The sequence below is a fragment of the Orcinus orca genome, chromosome 11 (genome assembly GCF_937001465.1).
Source record: "Orcinus orca chromosome 11, mOrcOrc1.1, whole genome shotgun sequence".
In the NCBI taxonomy this organism is placed as follows: Eukaryota; Metazoa; Chordata; class Mammalia; order Artiodactyla; family Delphinidae; genus Orcinus; species Orcinus orca.
In genome coordinates this window covers 95,042,377-95,065,234 of record NC_064569.1, presented here as the reverse complement: position 1 = coordinate 95,065,234, position 22,858 = coordinate 95,042,377, and the positions used below count along the sequence as shown (strand labels likewise).

The window sequence follows — 22,858 nt, the reverse complement described above, 5'->3', positions numbered from 1 at the left end:
TTGTTTCCAGGTTTTTGCCTTTACAAACATTGACAAATGAATAGTCCATAAATTTAGCTTTGTATACCTCAGTTATTATAATTGTAGAGAAAATTCCTTGAAGTGGAATTACTTAAGAAGTTTAAACATACAAAATTTTGATAGGTATTGCCATGTTGACCCAAAAAGATGATACCCATTTCCATTTCTGCCAGCATTGTGAAAGTTAAGAAAGATGTAGTTAAGAAAGTTAAGAAGGTAGTGTCAACAGGAAATCTTTAGAATTATATAGTTTTGAAATTCAGCGTGTTTTTACATCTTTCATCTTGCTTGGTTCTCACTCAGCCTTGTGCGTGTGGAAGGGTGACTATATTCCCATTTTTGCAGATCAGGAAGCAGGTTTAGAGAAAATGACTTGCCCAACACCAGAGAGATGCAGGCAGAGCCAGATGTTCAAACTCATACGCTCAGTAAGCAGTCAGGGACCATTGAATGAGTGTTCATCCACTAGAACGTTCTACAATGATGGAAATACCTGTTCTGTTCAGTAGGGTTGCCACCAACCACGTGTGTCTGTTAAGCACTTGAAATACTGCCAGTACAATTGAGAAACTGAATTTTAAATTTTATTTAAATTTAAATGACCACGTGTGGCTAGTAGCTACCATATCGGACAGTGCAGTATACCATGCCAGGCCTCTCCAAACTTTTGATTGATTAAGAACACCTGAAGTGCTTATTAAAATACAGATTCATGCCGCCCCTCTGGAGTGGGGCCTGGCAATCTTCATTTCTAAACAGACCCTGGTGATTCTGATGTGAGTGGATGTGAAGAAAATCAACACTACTGTGTATCTTTCCTTTACTACTGACACAGAGCACTTCACTCCTGGCACCTCCGGTCACCAGACGTTGCGTGGGGGGTTCCCCGCGCCAGGCAGTTCTGTGTGATACCAGCCGGGCGTCCCGTGATTTAACTCCGTTCTGATGCTGCGTACCCGGGGATAGCATTAGATCCCACAGGTTAAGGAAGGGCTCAGTCCTAGGATGCTGACCCTCACTTCAGATGACAGTCACAGGTAGTCGGTCTCCAGGTTACACAAAACTTCTGTCTGACTTGGCTACGAATTGGAGGTTGCCATAACCTCCTCCCCCTTGGGTATGATTGTTTGCTAGAGCAGCTCACAGAACTTAGGGAAAGGGAAACACCTACGTACGTTTACCAGTTTATTAAAGAATACAGATGAGTAGCCATATAAAGAGATCTGGGAGGGTCCCAAGCACAGGAGCTTCTGTCCCCGAGGAGTTGGGGTATATCACCCTCCTGGTACATGGATGTGCTCACCAACCTGGAAGCTCTCTGAACCCCATACTTTTGGGATTTTTATGGAGGCTTCATTATGTAGGCATGATCTATCATTAACTCCATTTCCGGCCCCCTCTGCTCTCTGGAGAATAGTGAGTGGGGCTGAAAATTCCAAGTTTCTTATCACAGCTTGGTCTTTCTGGTGACCAGCCCCATCCAGGAGCCCACCAAGAATCACCTCATTAGAACAGAAGACCCTACTATCACCGAGGAAATTGAGGAATTTAGGAACTCTATATCAGGAACTAGGATCAAAGACTAAATATTAGAATAAGAAACGCACCTAGTGCTCTTATCACTTAGGAAATTACAAGGGCTTTAGGAGCTCCGTGCCAGGAGCTGAGGACAGAGACCAATATATATTTTTTCTGTTATCTCCCAGCAGACCTCACCTTGAGAAGCATTGAAGTGGACTTGCTTGGCTTTCTTGGGGGAACACAATTCAAATTAGTCAATGAACTAGAAATTTATGGGTCAAGGCTTTTCATTCCTATTTATCACAGGATTTGCTCCAAATGATAAGTTTTCACACATAGCAAATGTATAAAATGTAGAATAGTTTCTGAATGGAGCGCTTGATTAGCTTTAATCTCTCAGTCTGCATGCTGTATATAGCCCTGGAGTTGCTGATGAACTAGCATATGAGATTAATTCACTCTCAAAAAGTAGCTTTGGAGACATCGTTTACTCTGAACTCCTGGTTCTAGCTGAAGCATTCTTCTCTGTGGTTAGAGCAGTGGGTCTAAAGGGCTGGTGTCCAGGCTGGCCTCATCATCCTCATCACCTGGGAGCTTGTTAGAAATGCAAATTCTTGAGTCCCATCCCAGACTTAATGAATCGGAAACTCTGGAGGGGACCCAGCAATCTGTGGTTCACCAAGCTTTTCCAGTGATTTTGATGTATGCTAGATGTGAGAACCACTGGGTTAGAAGATCAAATGTGGACTTCCCTGGTGGCTCAGTGGTTAAGAATCCGCCTGCCAATGCAGGGACACGGGTCTGAGCCCTGGTCCGGGAAGATTCCACGTGCTGCAGAGCAGCTAAGCCCAGGCACCACAACTGCTGAGCCTGCGCTCTAGAGCCCACAAGCCACAACTACTGAGCCCACGTGCCACAACTACTGAAGCCTGCGCGCCTAGAGCCCGTACTCCGCAACAAGAGAAGCCACCACAGTGAGAAGCCCGCGCACCGCAACGAAGAGTAGCCCCCACTTGCTGCAAAGAGAAAGCCCGTGCACATCAATGAAGACCCAATGCAGCCAAAAATTAATTAATTAATTAATTTTTTTAAAAAAGAAGATCAAATGTATGGGAAGACTCAGAATTGGAGAGCTTTTCATTTCTGTCACTTTCTCTCGTTTTGTTGCGGCTACAATGATCTAAACCAATTGGCAGCTTTGCCACCATTTAGGGACTGTTAGGTTGAAATAACTGAGTTGGGAGAGTGTTAAAGTCAAGATCTAAAAGTTCTTTGTTAGATCCCAGATTTTGGCATAAAAATGGTTTTAGGATTTTAGGATCTGTACCCTATCTGTGGGATACTGTCAGCATTCCACTAATTAATGGTGGCTGTGAAGAAATACTAAACTTTCATCAATCCCCAAATACGTTTAAAGATAAGAGGTACTTAAACAACAGAAGTCCGTTATATCTAAAACTTCCATAGCTTCTTTTGATCCTAAGAATAAACCTTTGCAAAATAGTATTGTTTCTTTGAAAACCTTTTGTTTTTTTCTCACCTCTTTCCTTTTAGGCGTTTTGGAATAATGGGACTCTACAAAGGCCTTGAAGCCAAACTGCTGCAGACAGCCCTCACTGCTGCTCTCATGTTCCTCGTTTATGAGAAACTGACGGCTGCTACCTTCACGGTCATGGGGCTGAAGAGCGCACACAAGCGCTGAGGCACCTTCCACCGCCAGGCACTCAGAGATGCTCAAGACAGGGGATCCTTCTCTGTGAAGAGAAGCGGTTCCCCTTTTACTTGCTCCTTCCACTGAGAATTTTACCCTCATTGGCTTGGAATGCATCTAAGTTTACACATGGAGTATAGCCAGCTTGACCTGTTACCAACTTAGTTTTATGATGGTTGGTTGAATTTTGTGGGGGAGGTTGGGCCAATGGCCATATGAAAAGAAAACATTATTGAAAACCTAAAAATGAAAGTTTATGGGGGTTTATTGGGTTTTTTTGAGGGGAATGGACTCTTGCTCTCATGTATAATCTTTTCCAAGTAGAGTCTTTTTTTAGATTTGCCAGATGGTCCCTTTCCCTTGAACCCTCCCCCAGGTCCTAGGGCAAATTTGCTACCATGTAATTCTCCTCATATACTTTTGTATGTCTTCATCTTGGTATTTTCTTCACTAAAAATGTTATGACTATGCCATAAGCATGACTTTATTTTTCTTGGCATTTTTTTCCTCCTGCTTAAGGAAAGGTATCTTCTTTAGTGTGTGAGCTATTTATTTTGTGGGGGAAATGAAAATTATTAATTCCAAATGATTCTCTTATAAACTATTTGTAAATATCACTTATTTAGTATTTGACATAATTTTAAAATATTTATTTTGAATCAACCTTTTCACTACAAAACTTGAGGTTTTATGTTCATCCACATGGGCCCCAATAAATTGTCGGCACAAAAGTCATTCTTAAAAGCTGCCCTTTATAGTATTGCATTGAGTTTACAAGCAGCTGGTAAAAATCACAGAAGAGGGAGCAGATACCTTGTTTAGGCTCTGGAATATTATCTTCTTTTATAAACTCTTGGTAGAGACTGTATATTTTGAGAATAAACTTGATTGAGGTTATTTCTATTTGGAAACATTCCTTAGAGTCCTGCTACTCAAAGAGTGGTGCCTCAAGCAATAGCATCGCCATCACCTGGGAGCTTATTGGACATGCAGTCCCAGATCTTCTGAATCATATTCCGCATTTTAATAAGATATCTAGGCAATTTGTACTCACATCAAAGTTCAAGAGACCTTAGAGCTCTTGACCCTGCAGAAGATACAGTTGGTTTCAATTATGGAAACCAAGACAAAGATTGTTCTTAAAGGAAGGATAGACTAATGTATTAGAGCAACCTCTGAAAAAACTGGGAGTCCTATGTCATCATTTACTTTCACCTCGTAGCACATGTTCAGGTTCGTAGGACTTTTGTTATGTGGCCAGCAATGAATTTAGACATCTCAAGGCACTCAAGAAGCAAACTCCCTTGACATTAGTAGAACAACAGCTTAGTTCTACTTAGTTTGACTTAGTTTTTGACTTACTTTTTGTCCCTATAACACAATGACAGGTTTTTCATTTGTAAGTCTAATTCATTCAGAGTCAGAGAGAGTAATAATCAAGTGTCTGTGGACTCCAGTATTTAAATTCAATTTTGAGAGTGGAAATTTCTTTCTCTTATTTCTCCTCTCATCCCTGTGGTAATTTCAAAATATGTGATTATTAAACTATTAATAATTGAAAGATCATTGTGTTGTTCTAGAAAACAAGAACTAAGAGGAACTGATAATCTGGGAACTAGCCTGAGCACTCGCTTATTTAAGCTAGAGAACTGAAGACAGAGAACTGGCCCCATTACTACTTTTTATTTTATATTAAGGTATGTGTTGTGTTGGTGGCGAGGTTTGGGTGGGGAGCATGGGAGAAGAATGATCATAAAGGTACCATGTGTACTTTTGTTACTATTTTAATTTTGATGTCCACTTTGGAACTTGAATTTTGAGCTCAGGGTATCGTGTATTGTTGGTATGTTAAAATAATTTCCAAGTCAGGTTATATAGTTATATTAGATGTTTATGATGTGAGAATGTATTTGATGCTTCTTTCTTTTCTGATTTTATGAAGGAACAATTTCATAATGTGGTTTATATTCCCTTTGGAAGCTTTACAGACTCACTGCATAGTTGAAACTAGGTAATGAGTCACCCGGTTTTGTAATCTTTGATTATTAAATAGTTACTTGAGAAAACTAAGGAGCCGAAGTCTATACTAAGGGAATGGAAAATTTTTTCTTTTTGATTCTTTGTGAGGTTTCTTTAGAATGTGAGGATTAAGAGCCTTAGGGATTATGTTAGTGTCACCTCAGTAGAAAACTTAATCTGTGTTTTTAAGTGGACACTAATATGTCCACCCTTGTCTATTTTACAATTAAGTTTGAAATGCAGAAATAGGATTTACCATAAGAACAAAAGCAGTGGGAGTTAGAATCTTGGGTTTTATTCCCAGCTCTGTCACTGACTAGCAAGTTACGTCATCTCCTTGTGCTTCAGCTTTTTGATAAGTGGAGATAATAATACTCACTACCCACTTCAGAGGATGTTTGAGAGCTAATGATGTCAGCTAATTCCCTTTATGATCGTGGGAGAGGGAAGATCTGAGTGAAACTTGTGACAAGCCTAGATTTATATAGCAATTTCCCTTCTTAAAGCTTGTACACTTTCTCATTTTATAACCCCAATATCTCTGTGAAATAGGTAAGGACGAGTAACGGTATCCCCGTTTAATTAACAAGGAAATTGAGACAGAACTATCAAATGACTTGCCTGGTTGGAGTCAGGACTAAAGTTGAGTTTCCTGCAGTCTAGTGTGATGATTACGAGAATAGGTTCTGGAATTAGACAGACCTAGGTTCTACTCTGATCCTGCTCTTTACCGGCTGTGGGAACAAAGCAATTGCTGAACTGCTATAAAACTCAGTGTTCTCAACTGTGAAGTGGAGCTCTTGATAAATCTACCTCATAGGGTGATTGTGAGGATTAAGTGAGATCATATACATAAATTTCTTAGCACAGGGCTTGCCACATGAGAAAAGCTAGATAAATGTTAGTGATGACTATTATTATAATATTATTATTATTGATGAGGGATATGACTGTTTGAATAGATGCAACCGTGGTTCAGTGGAAAGCACACTGGATTTTGAGCCAGATCTGTGTTCAGATTTTCATTCTATCACTTAAAAGCATTGTGGCCACAGACAAGTCATTTCCTCACCTTTCTTAGTCTTTATGTGTTTATTTGTCTAATAGAAATGATTACCGCACAAGACTGTTTTATATATTTTAAAAATTTTTTCTTTAATCCTTCTTTAATCTTTAGAACAGGATGTAGATATACATATATATATATATATATAGGATGTAGATATACATATATATGCATCTGGCATATATATATATATATATAGATGAGGATGTAGGTATACATATATATATATATATATATACATCTGGCAGAGTACATGACGTATAAATGTGCTTAATAAATGCCGGGGTTTTCTATTCAGATGTAATTAACATACAACATTTTATTAGTTTCAGATGTACAACATAGTGATTTGATGTACATATATATTGCAAAATGATCACCACAGTAAGTCTAGTAAACATCTATCACTAAAACATCCATCAGATAAATGCTGTTTGAACCAAGAGAACCTTCTAGGTTTTACTTTGGGGCAGTGTTTCCTCTTTCCACTTGTTTTAATTGTGAACATTTCTTTTCTGGGAGGCTTTTGTGTACCTCCTCAAAAGTGAAGCCAAATCCAATAAGTTAATGTTTTATCCAGTATTCAGATTAAGGCCCCCAAACATTTATCAGTTCATCAGTAAAATACGAACTCGTTCAGTAGCCGAAAGTCCCTGGCTGAGCTAGCGTCTCATCTTGGCTCTCTGGAAAAGCTAAAGAATTGTGACTTCATGGGTCTAAATGCCACACATCTCTGGAGAGCCCTCCCTCTGGGCAGGTAAATTACTTACCTGGCAGTGTTGACTGTCACCAGAATACCAAATATATATGAAGATTCACTTGCAGATATTTATATATGCAGTGAATATAATTAATGTGACCCCCACAGGGTTTTTACCACTATAGAAATGAAAGGGCCTTGGGTTAGTGCTGATGTTTATGGGACATACTGGTAGCCCCTGAAAACTATGTTCACTGGGACATAGACAAGAAAATAACTCACCCATGGGCTAGGTGAGAGAAGAAAAGAAAGAAAATTACTATGTAAAGACAGAGTGAAGAAGAGATTAGGAGATGGATAGAAGGTTCATGGGGAGGGAGGGACAAGGCACCAGTGCCTAGCACAGCACTCAAGGAGACATGCTCAAAAAATGTTCATAGACTGGGCAGTGAACTGCGGAACCCAGCCAATGAGGTCCAATCTGGGGAAAGGGAAGGAAAACTCGGTTTGGAACTAACCATGAAAATGGGTAATGGAACTTCCATGCATTAGTGCATGGTAAATGCCAGGCACAATTAACTTACATACGTCTTGATATCTTTGTAACAACTCTAAATATATGAGGTTCATTCCCACTAACAGATAAACTAGTTAAGGCTTCAAGAGTAACTTATCTATGGTCACTCAATGATTGAGGGTCAGGATTTAAAATTTAGGCTGACTCCAGGACTTTCTACATTGCCACACTACATCCCTCAGATATCTTTAAAGTAAGACTTCTAAGCCAGGGCATGGTTCCCTTCTACAACCTAGAGGGGCATATGATTGAAGATATGTAATTCTTTCTGTAATGAACTATCTGAACCCCAGTATGATGCTACAAGTCTCAAGGAAAGCCTGTGGCCTTTGTATCCAAGGGTGGCTCCATAAATCCATGCTGTTTCTTGCTTCAGTGCCTGTGTTTATAGTTTCAGGAATCTCTTCCTCCTATTCTTGGTGAACTGCCCAGATCAGGCATCAGCTCTTCCTGGAAGCCTTTCTGGAACTTTGCTTCCTCCTACTCACCCACCTCCAAAGACTTTTGTACTTCTTTACTATTTTGTACATATGTCTATCGTTGACCTACTCCATTGAGTTTTGAATCACAGTATCTCTGTCTTCCCTTAGATACCAACTTCTTCCGGCGCAGGAAACGAGACTTTCAAGTAGAGTGTCACTCAGGGTAGGCACTCAGTTGTCACATGAGTGTTTTTGGCTAAAGATAGTGCTGACCCTTCTCCAATCAAGTGCATCTGTTAATTATGAGTTTACATATTTTAGAATCCTTGTCCTTTGGCATTTTCTTGGTCGTTGATTATCAGTTTTTCATATTTCTTTTCCTTAATTAGTTCACACTTTTTGGAAGTATACTTTATTTTGCTAGTCATTTGGCTTTTTTAAGCTTTAAAGATCCATTATTTCTTTGCTTTAATTGTAGTCACCAAAATTATCTAACTGTAGTGGTATCGCTTATCTAATTCTTCCATGTGTACTTCATTCTTGTTTTGCTTTAGCTTCTGTAGAACCTATTGACAGAGTAGATGGCCAGCCAAGTAGGTGATTCCCCTATGTGGGTGTGGTATGTAGGACCTTATTAAATTGCAAATTCCTATTCTAGGACTAACATTCTATTCATTTATTCAAGAAATCGTTTTTGATTACCTCCCATATCCAAGCACTATGGCAGTTTGCTGGGATTACCCAGATGAATAATACTTAGTCTCTGCCCTTATGTAGCTCATTGTTCTACATGGGGGTCAGACAAAAAACAACTTGGAATTCTACCACTAATGAGTTCTCATAAGAAATGTAATGGAGGGAACTCCCTGGTAGTCCAGTGGTTAGGACTCTGCACTTTCATTGCCAAGGGCCTGGGTTCAATCCCTGGTTGAGGAACTAAAATCCCACAAGACACGCGGCATTGCCAAAAAAAAAAAAAAAGTAATGTGAATGTTCAGGAGTTGCTTTGGGAGCATGGAGAGGCTGGGCCTACCTCTGTCTTGGTCTGTGTAATCAGAAGGCAACATTTGAATTAAGAACACACCAAGTAGGACTTCCCTGGTGGTGCAGTGGTTAAGAATCTGCCTGCCAAAGCAGGGGACACAGGTTCGAGCCCTGGTCTGGGAAAATCCCACATGCCACAGAGCAAACTAAGCCCGTGCGCCACGACTACTGAGCCTGTGTGTCACAATTACTGAAGCCCACATGCCTAGAGCCCATGCTTGGCAACAAGAGAAGCCACTGCAATGAGAAGCCCGTGCACAGCAACGAAGAGTAGCCCCCGCTCACCACAACTAGAGAAAGCCCGCGCACAGCAACAAAGACCCAACGCAGCCATAAATAAATAAATTTATTTAAAAAACAGCACACCAAGTAATGGGTAGAGGACCTTCTTTTTTTTTTTTTAAGTTAATTTGGCTGCTCGGGGTCTTAGTTGTGCATACAAACTCTTAGTTGTGGCATGTGAGATCTAGTTCCCTGACCAGGGATCGAATACGGGCCCCCTACATTGGGAGCACAGAATCTTAGCCATTGGACCACCAGGGAAGTTAGAGGACCTTCCTGACGGAGGAAATAAGTAGTTTTGCAAAGTAGAACGAGGGTGATGCTTTATTATTTGTACATTGGTTTGAATTGGATACAGAAGCTTCCCAACCTAGATCTCTGAGTTGAACACATGTTGGAATGGTGGTGGCTACTGAGAACCTGCAACAAGGAAGAAGAGACGATCAGGATCCTTATCCTGCTTAACAGTTTTATCTATGGTTAGATCTGGGTCTAAACAAAGAAGATACATTCCCTGTACTCCATGAATTTAAAATCTAATTTTAAACATACTTTGAAAATTAGACATGACATGAATCATTTTGTTCCACCTCTATGAAGAAGGGCCAGCAAGAGTAGTTTAAGGTATCGTGAATTGCTGTGACTGTCAAGGTCTGGAGTTGCACTTTATCTGGATCAATATGGACATGTTTACTTAGAAAATAGTTCTGAGCCTAGTTGAGGATAAAACCCTAAGTACTTTATTGTGCATTTGTTCGTGTATTAAAAATTATAAAAGCAGTGAAGGCTTAAGGGAAGGGGAATTTAAAAATTGAGAAAGTCCTTTCTTTTTCTCTTTTAATTTACAACTGGTTTATAGATGTGGCATTTACAGATTTTTTTCTTAATGCGCTCATTCTCACTTTATTCTCTCTATTGTAAGAATTACTTTAATTACTTTTATACTGTATAGATGGGGAAATGGAGATGCAGATCTGGCTCAGGTCACATAGCAAAGGATTGGGAGTCAAAAACGTGAATTCAGACCTCCTGATATTCTATCCAGTAATCTTTCACTGTCTTGTACTGCTTGGAGGTATCTCTGTTTTCATTTTGGTTTAAAGTTTTTCTTTTAGCTTTTTTAGGTTTTTTTTAACAACAATAATACACAGTCATTAAAAATTTTTCAGAAAATACAGAAAAGAAGAATGAAGAGAGTAAGGATATATTCCTGTATATATATGTTTATATATCTTCCTATATTCTTACTGTCTAAAAATCACTGCTAATATTTAACTATATCTATCTTCAGACTTGTTTAAATATATACATTCACAGATATATTTATAGATAGGGTTTTTTAAATGAGATCAAACTATGCCTAATTTTGTAACTTTTTCATCTCAAATATAATTTGCTGTCAGTAAATATCTATGTCATAATTTGTTACATAGAACTGCATTGTATGAATGTATCATTATTTAGTTAGACTCCTACTGATGGACTTCTAGGTGGTTTCCAATTTTTTGCTATTATAAATAATGTGATAAAATCCCTAATATATGATTCCTTTTATATTTTCTGATTACTTCTTTAAGAAAAATTTCCAGGAATATCCAGTTACCAGGTCAAAAGGTATGCCTTCTGTGAATTATGTTATTAAATTAAAACTTCATCCTATCTATTCCTTTATGTTCCTTGTCACTTTGGAAACACTTTCTTTCTCTCCTCACCTCTCCTTTGGCAAGCTGCAGGAGAATTCCATTCTGAGTGTGAAAGGGAAGAAGAGTTGTATGCCAGGGGCTGAGCTTTACATGCTTTTTCATTTAATTCTCATAACAGTCCTATGAAATTCAGAGTTAAATGAGGTATATCAAAAGTAATCATAATAGGAGTTTAGATTTGCTGAAAATTAGATTTCTTCCAGCAGATGGCTTGGATCATTGAATATCACATGCTAAAACATAATAATTTATTGAGCACCTACCATGCACCAGTTGCCATACTAGATGCTTTACATAAATTATCTTATTTAATCCTTCTACAAAGGTTCTAAAGCCTGTGTACTTTCCACAGTTCTCCCCTTTGAACCTTGGTTCCAAGTCTGTATCCTTGCTCCTGTGCCTTTGTTAGATGGCAAATTCTAGAGGGCAGGGACTTGCTATTAATCATTTTCTGAATCACCGTGAACATGGGGTCACATTGGGCAAGTGCCTCTGTAAAGATGCTTTATGATTATGATCGTTATGAAAAGCAAAGAAGACTTTTACAATTTATCTTTGTTGACTTTTTAATTTATAAGTAAGCTATTTGATAGAAAATGGCTGTTGTTTTGTTTTTGTTTTATGCAGCTGCAGATATGGCGAAACCTTTAGGCCACCAGAGGGCATTGCAGTCAGCCTCCTTTATCATCACTATAAATCACTGCTGTCAGAGATGCCTAGTGAAAATTGTTCCCAGTTTAACCAAAAAGAGAAGCATTCTTAGACCCGATGAGCAATCTGCATAGGACCTGTGGCTTGAACTTGGTGGAGCACTACCTTGAAGCACCCTTTTTATCTATAAAAGCGAAGGATGGAGTAGGTAGTATTTTGCTGAAATTATATTCTTTTACTTTTTCCTTTCCCCAAGCATATGCCTAAACTTTTAATTTGTCATCCACAATTTATAATCTTCTCTTGGCCAGATATTAAAGCTGGCAGCTCTCAATCTCTATAGAAACTGAAGGCAGAGAAACAATAGACAGAGCCTTTGTCCAGTAGCATCCACCTCTTTACTGGTCTTTACTGACACTAATAAAAACTTGCAAAATTGACTGATCCGCAGTTGAGTGACTCCCTCGTTTCTGTTCACCATCTGATAGAAGTGCCAATAGGCAGAAAAATGACTAAAAGGCAGAGCAGGAAAGAAAAGATGTAAAAGGCATTTTGATAACCTGTGAATTTGAAAATCAATTTAAATATTTACTAGACAAGTATTTTTTAAAATGTAAACAGGTAGGGACTTCCCTGGCAGTCCAGTGGTTGAGACTTTGCCTTCCAATGCAGGGGATGCGGGTTTGATCCCTGGTCTGGGAACTAGGATCCCATGTGCCTCAGGGCCAAAAAAACCAAAACATAAAAAAACGGAAGCAGTGTTGTAACAAACTCAATAAAGACTTTAGAAATGGTCCACAGAAAAAAATCTTTTAAAGAAAATGTAAACAAGTAAATCTTACCACATAATTTGAAATAAATTTTCTAAGTATTGAGACTTCTAAGTTGCAGCCAACTAGAGCTCTCATTGATCTGTGCCGCAGGAGCGTTTAAGATACTAATTTATCTCACAGATATTTTTGAGTACATTCATACTGGGCACTTGATAAGCACTGGCATACAGATATGAATAATAATCTTAATGTCGCTTTATAGTTTAGAAAACAATCTGGCATCTACTGTCTTACTTGGTACTCGCTTCATACCGCTGAGATGAATTGGGCAGATGATAGCTCTCCATTTTACAGGTGGGGAGATGGGTTCAAATGGTGAAGTGACTTGTTCACGGTTACACAAAGAGTGACAGAGTAGGACTCAAACACAGGTCTTCTGACCCAAGTCCCATCCTTTCCCACAACACCATGCTGTCTTCCTAGAAGAAGTGAGCCTATTACTCTCAGAGGAGGACTTGAGGGATATACTACGCCAGAGGACCCAGGGTTTGAAGTACATACATTATAGCCACTTGGTGGTTTTGATTGTTAGTTTAATAAGCAACTTAGCACGTAAGTTCAAAAGCTTACCAGTACTATTTCTGTTTTTTCCAAAAATGAAAGGTAGATTCAGTATGCAGGCAATGAAAAAAAAAAAACAAAAAACTGGAATCTTTTTTCCTACTTGGTTGACATATTTACTAAGAATTTAACTTTTTCAAGTCTCTGAGTCCCTGCATCTTTCCCTCAGGTATGATTTATGCAGTAATGCCCATGTTAAAAAGAACAGGACCATCATTTGTGTGTCAAGCTTGGGTAAGAATGTCTCTAACACAAAGTTCACTGTGTGCTTTTTATGTCTTTGGTAGTTTTGGAACATAATACACTGGCTAGAGCTCTTATCAAGTAACCTCTGCATTAAGTTGTATTTTTCTGTTTACCTCCCTACCTCCCTGGATAGATTAAAGGCCCATACTTCTCATCACCATTACTGTGTCCCAGGCATTATTATGAGTACTCTATAAATATTTGTCCAATGAGTATATATATTGAGGGAGGTGGGGTATAGTGTTGAATCTGGGTTTGTCTAAGCCAGAGTACCTAGAGTTGCAATCCCCGGGATAGTATGTATTTTGACAGAAAGTAAGACGTGGCTTCCCCAAGATTTAGCATCTTGGCAATTTCCCCACATTAAATACAACATGATACCTGTATTCCTTAGTCTGAAGTGAATAAAGTGTGTGATGTGTCCAGGCAGAAGGGAGCTGAGAAGCAGATGCACAAGCTTAGCACTATGTAAGCAGAAAGAATACTATGTAATTAAAATGAGAATGCTGGCATCATCCTTCTCACATGTTTTTCATCTGTGCTCCTGGTCCTAGAGTGCAGTTTTCATTTTTGTGTCTCTGGTACCTAACAGGAAACTTAATAATGGTGCTTAATAAGTATTGTTGCCTTGTACCAAAGGTACTCTGCTAATCAAGAAGTCAACAAAGAATTTTTGAGCATATACCACGTGCCAGCCACTTTGCTAAACAATAGGGATACAGTGTGAGCAGAATAGATGAGGTCCCTGCTCTTGTGGGACTTGGGTTGGGATGGAAGGAGATAGCAAGGAGCATACAAACCAGTAAGGGGATTTTAGGTACAGATAAGTGCTGTAAACAGTATAACGTAGGGAGCAGGTAGAGCAGGTAGAGCTAACATACTCTAAAGATATTTTAGTTACCAGCCTCCGTGTGAGAGAGAGTATTCAAGCAATGTGTGCAAGCGCTGATATGAGGAAGGCGGTAGAATACCAGAGCAGGAGAACACCAAGCCATGCAGAGATAGAAAAGGGCTCGAATGCAGTATAAAGTCACCAACTAAGGGAATTTATATTAAATGTATATGTATATATTATTATGATGATTGAGACTTTTCCCTCAGCTTTGGGTTTTTGTATTAGACTATGTGGCAGGTGATATGAGACCAGCCTTTCTTCCGCCCAAACTTCATAAATTCGATTTCTAAAGTTGATTCACCATCCTCATAAACAGTATCTTCTTTATCTGAGGTGCCGATTGGGCTTTACGTGTGCTATACTAAGTTCCAAAATACTGTTTCCACCCAGAATGGCCTCCCTGAGCATTCTAGGTCCAGCAGGTAGTGGCTGCAGATTGCCATGATTCTACTTCCACTCATGAACTTGGTGCTCTTTCCCCCACCTACCAAATTCCACCACCAAATTCCCCCAAATCAGAACGTGGTTCAGAACTGAATTTAGGCATGGCTAACTAAAATCTGGAGTAAGTTAAGCAGTCACTTTTCTATTATCTTTTTTCTTCTTCTTCTTCTGGCCACACCATGCAGCATGTGGGATCTTAGTTCCCCGACCAGCAATCGAACCTGTGCCCCCTGCATTGGAAGCATGGAGTCTTAACCACTGGATTGCCAGGGAAGTCCCTTTCTTTCCATTTTTATTTATGAGCTCATCCTTAGTGGTGATGCTGAATTTTTTTTAAACAGTTTTATTGAGGTATAATTCACTTGCCATATAATTCACCCATTTCAAGTGTACAATTCAATAGTTTTTAGTAAGTTACAGATGTGTGGAACCATCACCACAGTCAATTTTAGAACATTTCCATCACTTCAGAAAGAAAGCCCATACCCTTTAGGCATCACTCCCTCATCTCCCAATTCCTTCCCCCGCTATCGGTAAGCAACCACTAACCTACATTCTGTCTCTTTGGAGTCCTCTGTTCTAGACTTTTATATGAATGGAATCATATAATATGTGGACTTTTGTGACTGGCTTCTTTCAATTAGTATGTTTCTAATGTTCATAGAAGTTGTAGCGTGCATTAGTACTTCATTACTTTTTATGACTATATAACATTTTATGAATATACAACATTATTTTATCCATTCATCTGTTGATGGGCATTTGGCTTGTTTCTATCCTTTGGCTATTGTGAATAATGCTGCTATGAACATTCATGTACAAGTTTTTGTCTGGACATATATTTTCATTTCTTTTGGGTACAACACATTCTCTTTGGTACATTCCTAGAAGTGGAATTGCTTGGTCAGGTGGTTACTCTATGTTTAATCATTTGAAGAACCACCAGATTGTTTTCCAAAGTGGCTGCCCCATTTTATATTCCCCCCAGCAATGTATGAAAGTTCCAGGACTTCCCGGGTGGTCCAATGGTTAAGAATTCGCCTACCAATGCAGGGGTCACGGTTCAGTCCCTGGTCCAGGAAGATCCCACATGCCGTGGGGCAACTAAGCCCCTGTGCCACAACGACTACGCCTGCGCTCTAGAGCCTGCGAGTCACAACTACTGAGCCTGCATGATAGCGTCTTTGGGGGCTAATCCTCTAGAACCACAATAGACTTTTGGGTGTGAAATCCTCATTAGTGACAAAACTCCTGTTTTGTTGAATCGTGACTATGTACACAGTTAAATACTACATTTCCCAACTTTCCTTACAGAGACGATGGCCTCCTCCCCTTCCCCTCCTCATCCTTCTTAACTGGCAAAAGTTATATGTGAATACATTCTGGTTGTACAGGCTTCAAACAGTAAAGATGTACGTCCTTTACCTGCTCTCCACCCAGAAGTAATTACCATCAACAGTTTGATACACAACCTAACAGTACCCTTCTATGAATTTAAGTCAGTTTATTTTCTACATAGTCACCCAGTGTTTCTGATTTCTTATTTCCTAAGTAATGTTCAGCAGCCTTTTTTTTTGTGTTTGTTTTTGTTTTTGTGGTACGCGGGCCTCTCACCATTGTGGCCTCTCCCGTTGCGGAGCACAGGCTCCAGACGCGCAGGCTCAGCGGCCATGGCTCACGGGCCCAGCCGCTCCGCGGCATGTGGGATCCTCCCAGACCGGGCACGAACCTGTGTCCCCTGCATCGGCAGGCGGACTCTCAACCACTGCGCCACCAGGGAAGCCCTCAGCAGCCTTTTTTTATTGAGGAATTTCAAGGCACATTTTAAAAAAATATCCCTTTGTAAGGAAAAGAAATCCAGAAATTTTAGGCTAGAGGAGCCTTTTGGAATGCACTACCCTGTTACCTTCAATCACATCTCTCCTGAGTCTGAGTTCTTGTTTTCCAAAGAATGGTGAAAATCTATTTTTCTCCCTTAGTCTTCTAGTAGCCAGGTTAAAGTGAGGTCACTGTGACTGTATTATCTTCAGAGAGGAAGCACCTCCCCTTCCTTAGGATAGAGGCACCTGCTGGCTAAGTAGGCAACAGGCCTAAAGATTTAGGGGCAACATATAATTTCCAGTCCAAACGTCTACCAAATATAGAGTGTTACTGTATTCAAGGCATTGTGGAGACTCTGTGGGGTGTATGAAGAAATGCAAGGCAATCCTAGCCCCCAAGAAGCATGCAGTTTATTCTGGAAGATAACCAGCAATACAAGATTGTTTACTTTTATGTAAAAAGTAGTATCTATGGGAGTCAGGATGGCGGTGTGGGAAGACACGCAGTTAGTCTCCCCACAACTAGGGCACGTGCCAGCCACTGATGGGGGACTCTGATGCCCAAGGAGACTGGAGGAACCCCAGAGTGAACCGGTAGGACATAGGGGGACTGAGGGGGAAGGAGAAGTGGAGGCTGGACAGGGTCGGCGCCCCTGAGTCTGGGAAGATCAGGAGAGGCAGGTGGGAGGGACTCTCCAGGAAGAGCGGAAGAGGAGCAGAGAGCGGTTGCCTGGCCCACTCGGGCTGGGGAGCCTGCTGAGTTCCCAGGCCGGTAACATCCCCCCGCTCCAAAGCCCCATCCAGGCCGCATGGGTCCTGGGGGCATAGGAGGGAGGCTGGGGAGATCAGGAGAGGCAGGCGGGAGGAGCCATCCAGGAGAAGCAGGAGAGAAGCAGAGGACGATTGCCCTGCCCACAAGAGGCCAGGAAGCCTGCTGGGCTCCCAGGTGAGGTCCCTTGCCCTCTGAGACCAGGGGTGGGGGGCATGCCTGGGTTCCTTCTGTGTCTTGAGCCTAAGCCTCACCCCAAACAACCCCCAGGGCCTTTTCCAGCCCTGTGGGTCCTGACAATTGGCCCCGCCCACCTCCCAAACGTTGCCTCTGCTTAGGCCCCGCCCTCCACAGCCAAGGCCTTTCCCCACCCTTTTTTTTTTTTTCCCTCCTCTTTTTTACTATTGTGGTACTGATGTACCTTCCAGTTGTTGATTCAACTATATTTTTGTTTTTATATTCTTCCTAACATATCTGTTAGTTTCATAGTCTAATTTTATTTATTACTTTTAGTTTTTGTTTTTTTTTGCCACCTCAGGCGGCTTGCGGGATCTTGGTTCATGAGTCCGGGGTTGGGCCAGAGCTCCTGTGGTGGGAGCCCCAAGTCCAAACCACTGGACTAATGGAGAACCTCAGATCCCAGGGAATATTCATCAGAGTGAGGTCTCACAGAGTTCCTCACCTCAGCACCAAGACCAAGCTCTACCCAATAGCCTACAAACCCCAGTGTTGGAAGCCTCAGGCCAAACAACCAGTAAGACAGGAACACAATCCCACTCATAAATATATATATATATATATATATATATATATATATATATATATATATATGAGACAGCAAAAAAATTTATCACAGGGTTTCCCTGGTGGCGCAGCGGTTGGGGGTCTGCCTGTCGATGCAGGGGACGCGGGTTCGTGCCCCAGTCTGTGAGGATCCCACATGCCATGGAGCGGCTGGGCCTGTGGGCCATGGCCGCTGGGCCTGTGCGTCCGGAGCCTGTGCTCCGCAGCGGGAGAGGCCGCAATGGTGAGAGGCCTGCGTACCGCAAAAAAAAAAAAAAAAAAAAAAAAAAAAAAAAATATATATATATATATATATATATATCTCACAGATGAAGAAGCAAGGTAAAATCCTACAAGACCAAATAAATGAAGAGGAAATAGGCAATCTACCTGAAAAAGAATTCAGAGTAATGATAGTAAAGATGATCCAGAATCTCAGAAATAGAATGGAGGCATAGATTGAGAAAATAGAAGAAACGTTTAACAAAGATCTAGAAGAACTAAAGAACAAACACACAGAGATGAACAACCCAATAACTGAAATGAAAAATACACTAGAAGGAATCAATAACAGAATAACTGAGGCAGAAGAATAAATAAGTGAGCTGGAAGACAAAATATTGGAAATAACTACCAAGGAGCAGAATAAAGAAAAAAGAATGAAAAGAATTGAAGACAATCTCAGAGACCTCTGGGACAACACTAAACGCACCAACATTAGAATTATAGGGGTCCCAGAAAAAGAAAGGGTCTGAGAAAATATTTGAAGAGATTATAGTTGAAAACTTCCCTAACATGGGAAAGGAAATAGTCACCCAAGTCTAGGAAGCACAGAAAGTCCCATACAGGATAAACCCTAGGAAAAACACACCAAGACACATATTAATCAAACTATCAGAAATTAAATTCAAAGAAAATATATTAAAAGCAGCAAGAGAAAAACAAAAAATAACATACAAAGGAATCCCCATAAGGTTATCAGCTGATTTTTCAGTGGAAACTCTGCAGGCCTGAAGGGAGTGGCAGGATATACTTAAAGTGATGAAAGAGAAAAAACTACAACCAAGATTACTCTACCCAGCAAGAATCTCATTCAGATTCGTTGGAGAAGTCAAAAACTTTTGACACAGGCAAAAGCTAAGAGAATTCAGCACCACCAAACCAGCTTTACAACAACTGCTACAGAAACTTCTCTAGGTGGGAAACACAAGAGAAGAAAAAGACCCACAAAAACAAACCCAAAACAATTAAGAAAATGGTAATAGGAACATACATATTGATAATAACCTTGAGTATAAATGGATTAAATGCCCCAATCAAAAGACACAGACTGGCTGAATGGATTCAAAAACAAAACCCATATATATGCTGTCTACAAGAGACCCACTTCAGACCTAGGGACACATACAGACTGAAAGTGGGGGGATGGAAAAAGATATTCCATGCAAATGGAAATCAACAGAAAGCTGGTGTAGCAATACTCATACAGATAAAATAGACTTTAAAATAAAGACTGTTACAAGAGATAGGGACACTACCTAATGATCAAAGGATCAATCCAAGAAGCAGATATAATAATTATAAATGTTTATGCACCCAACATAGGAGCACCTCAATACATAGGCAAGTGCTAAGAATGATGAAAGGAGAAATCGACAGTAACACAATAATAGTAAGGGACTTTAATACCCCACTTACACCAATGGACAGATCATCCAAACAGAAAATAAATAAGGAAACACAAGCTTTAAATGACACAATAGACCAGATAGATCTAATTGATATTTATGGAACATTCCACCCAAAAGTGGCAGAATACACTTTCTTCTCAAGTGCACATGGAACATTCTCCAGGATAGATCACATCTTGGGTCACAAATCAAGCCTCAGAAAATTTAAGAATATTGAAATCATATCAAGCATCTTTTCTGACCACAACAGTATGAGATTGGAAATCAATTACAGGAAAAATACTGTAAAAAACACAAATACATGGAGGCTAAACAGTGTGCTACTAAATAACCAAGAGATCACTGAAGAAATCAAAGAAGAAATTAAAAAATACATAGAAACAAATGACAATGAAAACACAATGACCCCAAACCTATGGGATGCAGCAAAAGCAGTTCTAAGAGGGAAGTTTATAGTAATTCAATCTCACCTCAAGAAACAAGAAAAATCTCAAATAAACAATCTAACCCTACACTTAAAACAACTAGAGAAAGAAGAACAAAGAAAACCCAAAGTCAGTAGAAGGAAAGAAATCATAAAGATCAGAGCAGAAATAAATGAAATAGAAACAAAGAAAACAATAGCAAAGATCAATAAAACGAAAAGCTGGTTCTTTGAGAAGATAAACAAAATTGATAAACCCTTAGCCAGCCTCATCAAGAAAAAAAGAGAGTGGCTTCCCTGGTGGCACAGTGGTTGAGAGTCCACCTGCCGATGCAGGGGACACAGGTTCATGCCCCAGTCCGGGAAGATCCCACATGCCTTGGAGTGGCTGGGCCCGTGAGCCATGGCCGCTGAGCCTGTGCGTCCGGAGCCTGTGCTCCACAACGGGAGGGACCACAACCGTGAGAGGCCCACGTATCATAAAAAAACAAAAAAACGAAAACAAAAAAAAAGAAAAAAAGGGAGAGGACGCAAATCAATAAAATTAGAAATGAAAAAGGAGAAATCACAACTGACACTGCAGAAATACAAAGGATTATAAGAGACCAGTACAAACAACTATATGCCAATAAAATGGACAACCACGAAGAAATGGACAAATTCTTGGAAAGATACAACTTTCCAAGACTGGACCAGGAAGAATTAGAAAATATAAACAGACCTATCACAAGTAATGAAATTGAAACCATAATTAAAAATCTTCCAACCAACAAAAGTACAGGACCGGATGGTTCCACAGGCGAATTCTATCAAACATTTAGAGAAGAGTTAACACCAATCCTTCTCAAACTCTTCCAAAAAATTGCAGAGGGAGAAACACTCCCAAATTCATTCTATGAAGCCACCATCACCCTGATACCAAAACCAGAAAAAGATATCACAAAAAAAGAAAATTATAGACCAATATCACTGATAAACATAGATGCAAAAATCCTGAACAAAATACTAGCAAACAGAATCCAACAGCACATTAAAAGGGTCATACACCATGATCAAGTGGGATTTATCCCAGGGATGCAAGTATTCTTCAATATACGCAAATCAATCTATGTCATACACCATATTAACAAATTGAAGAATAAAAACCATATGATCATCTCAATTGATGCAGGAAAAGCTTTTGACAAAATTCAACACCCATTTATGATAAAAACTCTCCAGAAAATGGGCACAGAGGGAACTTACCTCAACATAATAAAGGCCATATATGACAAACCCACAGCACGCATCATACTCAATGGTGAAAATGGTGAAAAACTGAAAGCATTTCCACTAAGATCAGAAACAATACAAGGATGTTCACTCTCGCTACTCTTATTCAACATAGTTTGGAAGTCCTAGCCACAGCAAAAGCCACAGAGAAGAAAAAGAAATAAAAGGAATACAAATTGGAAAAGAAGTAAAACTGTCACTGTTTGCCAATGACATGATACTATACATAGAAAATCCTAAAGATGCCACCAGAAAACTACTAGAACTAATCAATGAATTTGGTAAGGTTGCAGGATACAAAATTAATGCAATCTCTAGCATTCCTATACACCAACAATGAAAAATCAGAAAGATAAATTAAGGAAACACTCCCATTTACCACTGCAACAAAAAAGAATAAAATACCTAGGAATAAAACTGCCTAAGGAAGCAAAAGACTTGTACTCGGAAAACTATAAAACACTGATGAAAGAAATCAAAGATGACATAAACAGTTGGAGAAATATACCATGTTCTTGGATTGGAAGAATCAATATTGTGAAAATGTCTGCACTACCCAAAGTGATCTACAGATTCAATACGATCCCTATCAAACTACTAATGGCATTCTTCACAGAATTAGAACAAAGAATTTTACAATTCGTTTGGAAACACAAAAGACCCCGAATAGGCAAAGCAATCTTGAGAAAGAGAAACGGAGTTGGAGGAATCAGGCTCCCCGACTCCAAACTATACCACAAAGCTACAGTAATAAAGACAGTATGGTACTGACACAAAAACAGAAATATAGATCAATGGTACAAGATAGAATGCCCAGAGATAAACCCATGCACATATGGGCACCTAATTTATGACAAGGGAGGCAAGAACATACAATGGAGAAAAGACAGCCTCTTCAATAAGTGGTGCTGGGAAAACTGGACAGCTACATGGAAAAGAATGAAATTAGAACACTACCTAACACCGTACACAAAAATAAACCCAAATGGATTAAAGACTTAAATGTAAGACCAGACACTATAAAACTCTTAGAGGAAAACATAGGAAAAATACTCTTTGACATAAACCACAGCAAGATCTTTCTTGACCCACCTCCTAGAGTAATGGAAATAAAAACAATAAACAAATGGGACTTAATTAAACTTAAAAGCCTTTGCCCAGCAAAGGAAACCATAAACAGGACAAAAAGACAGCCCTCAGAATGGGAGAAAATATTTGCAAATGAAACAACAGAAAAGGATTAATCTCCAAAATATACAAAGAGCTCATGGAGCTCAATATCAAAAAAACAAACAATCCAGTTAAAAAATGGGCAGAAGACCTAAATAGACATTTCACACAGGAAGACATACAGATGGCCAAGAGGCACGTGAAAAGATGCTCAACATCACTAATTATTAGAG

At 39.7% G+C, this 22,858-nt stretch overlaps 1 protein-coding gene across 7 annotated transcripts in view; it reads left to right on the top strand.

The window, feature by feature from the left end:
* Positions 1–15,518, top strand: part of SLC25A17 (solute carrier family 25 member 17) — a 57,255-nt gene extending 41,737 nt beyond the window's left edge. For 3 of the 7 annotated variants that reach the window (XM_033405114.2, XM_004279515.3, XM_033405116.2), the window contains one exon: positions 3,097–3,729. In XM_033405114.2, the coding sequence (XP_033261005.1) occupies positions 3,097–3,244 (148 nt within the window). In that variant the 3' untranslated portion in view covers positions 3,245–3,729. Of the gene's footprint in view, positions 1–1,727; positions 3,046–3,096; positions 3,730–11,693 lie in introns of those variants that run through there. The other 4 variants (XR_004476655.2, XM_033405115.2, XM_033405118.2 and 1 more) reach the window with 4 other exon arrangements.
* The last annotated feature ends 7,340 nt before the right edge of the window (positions 15,519–22,858 follow it).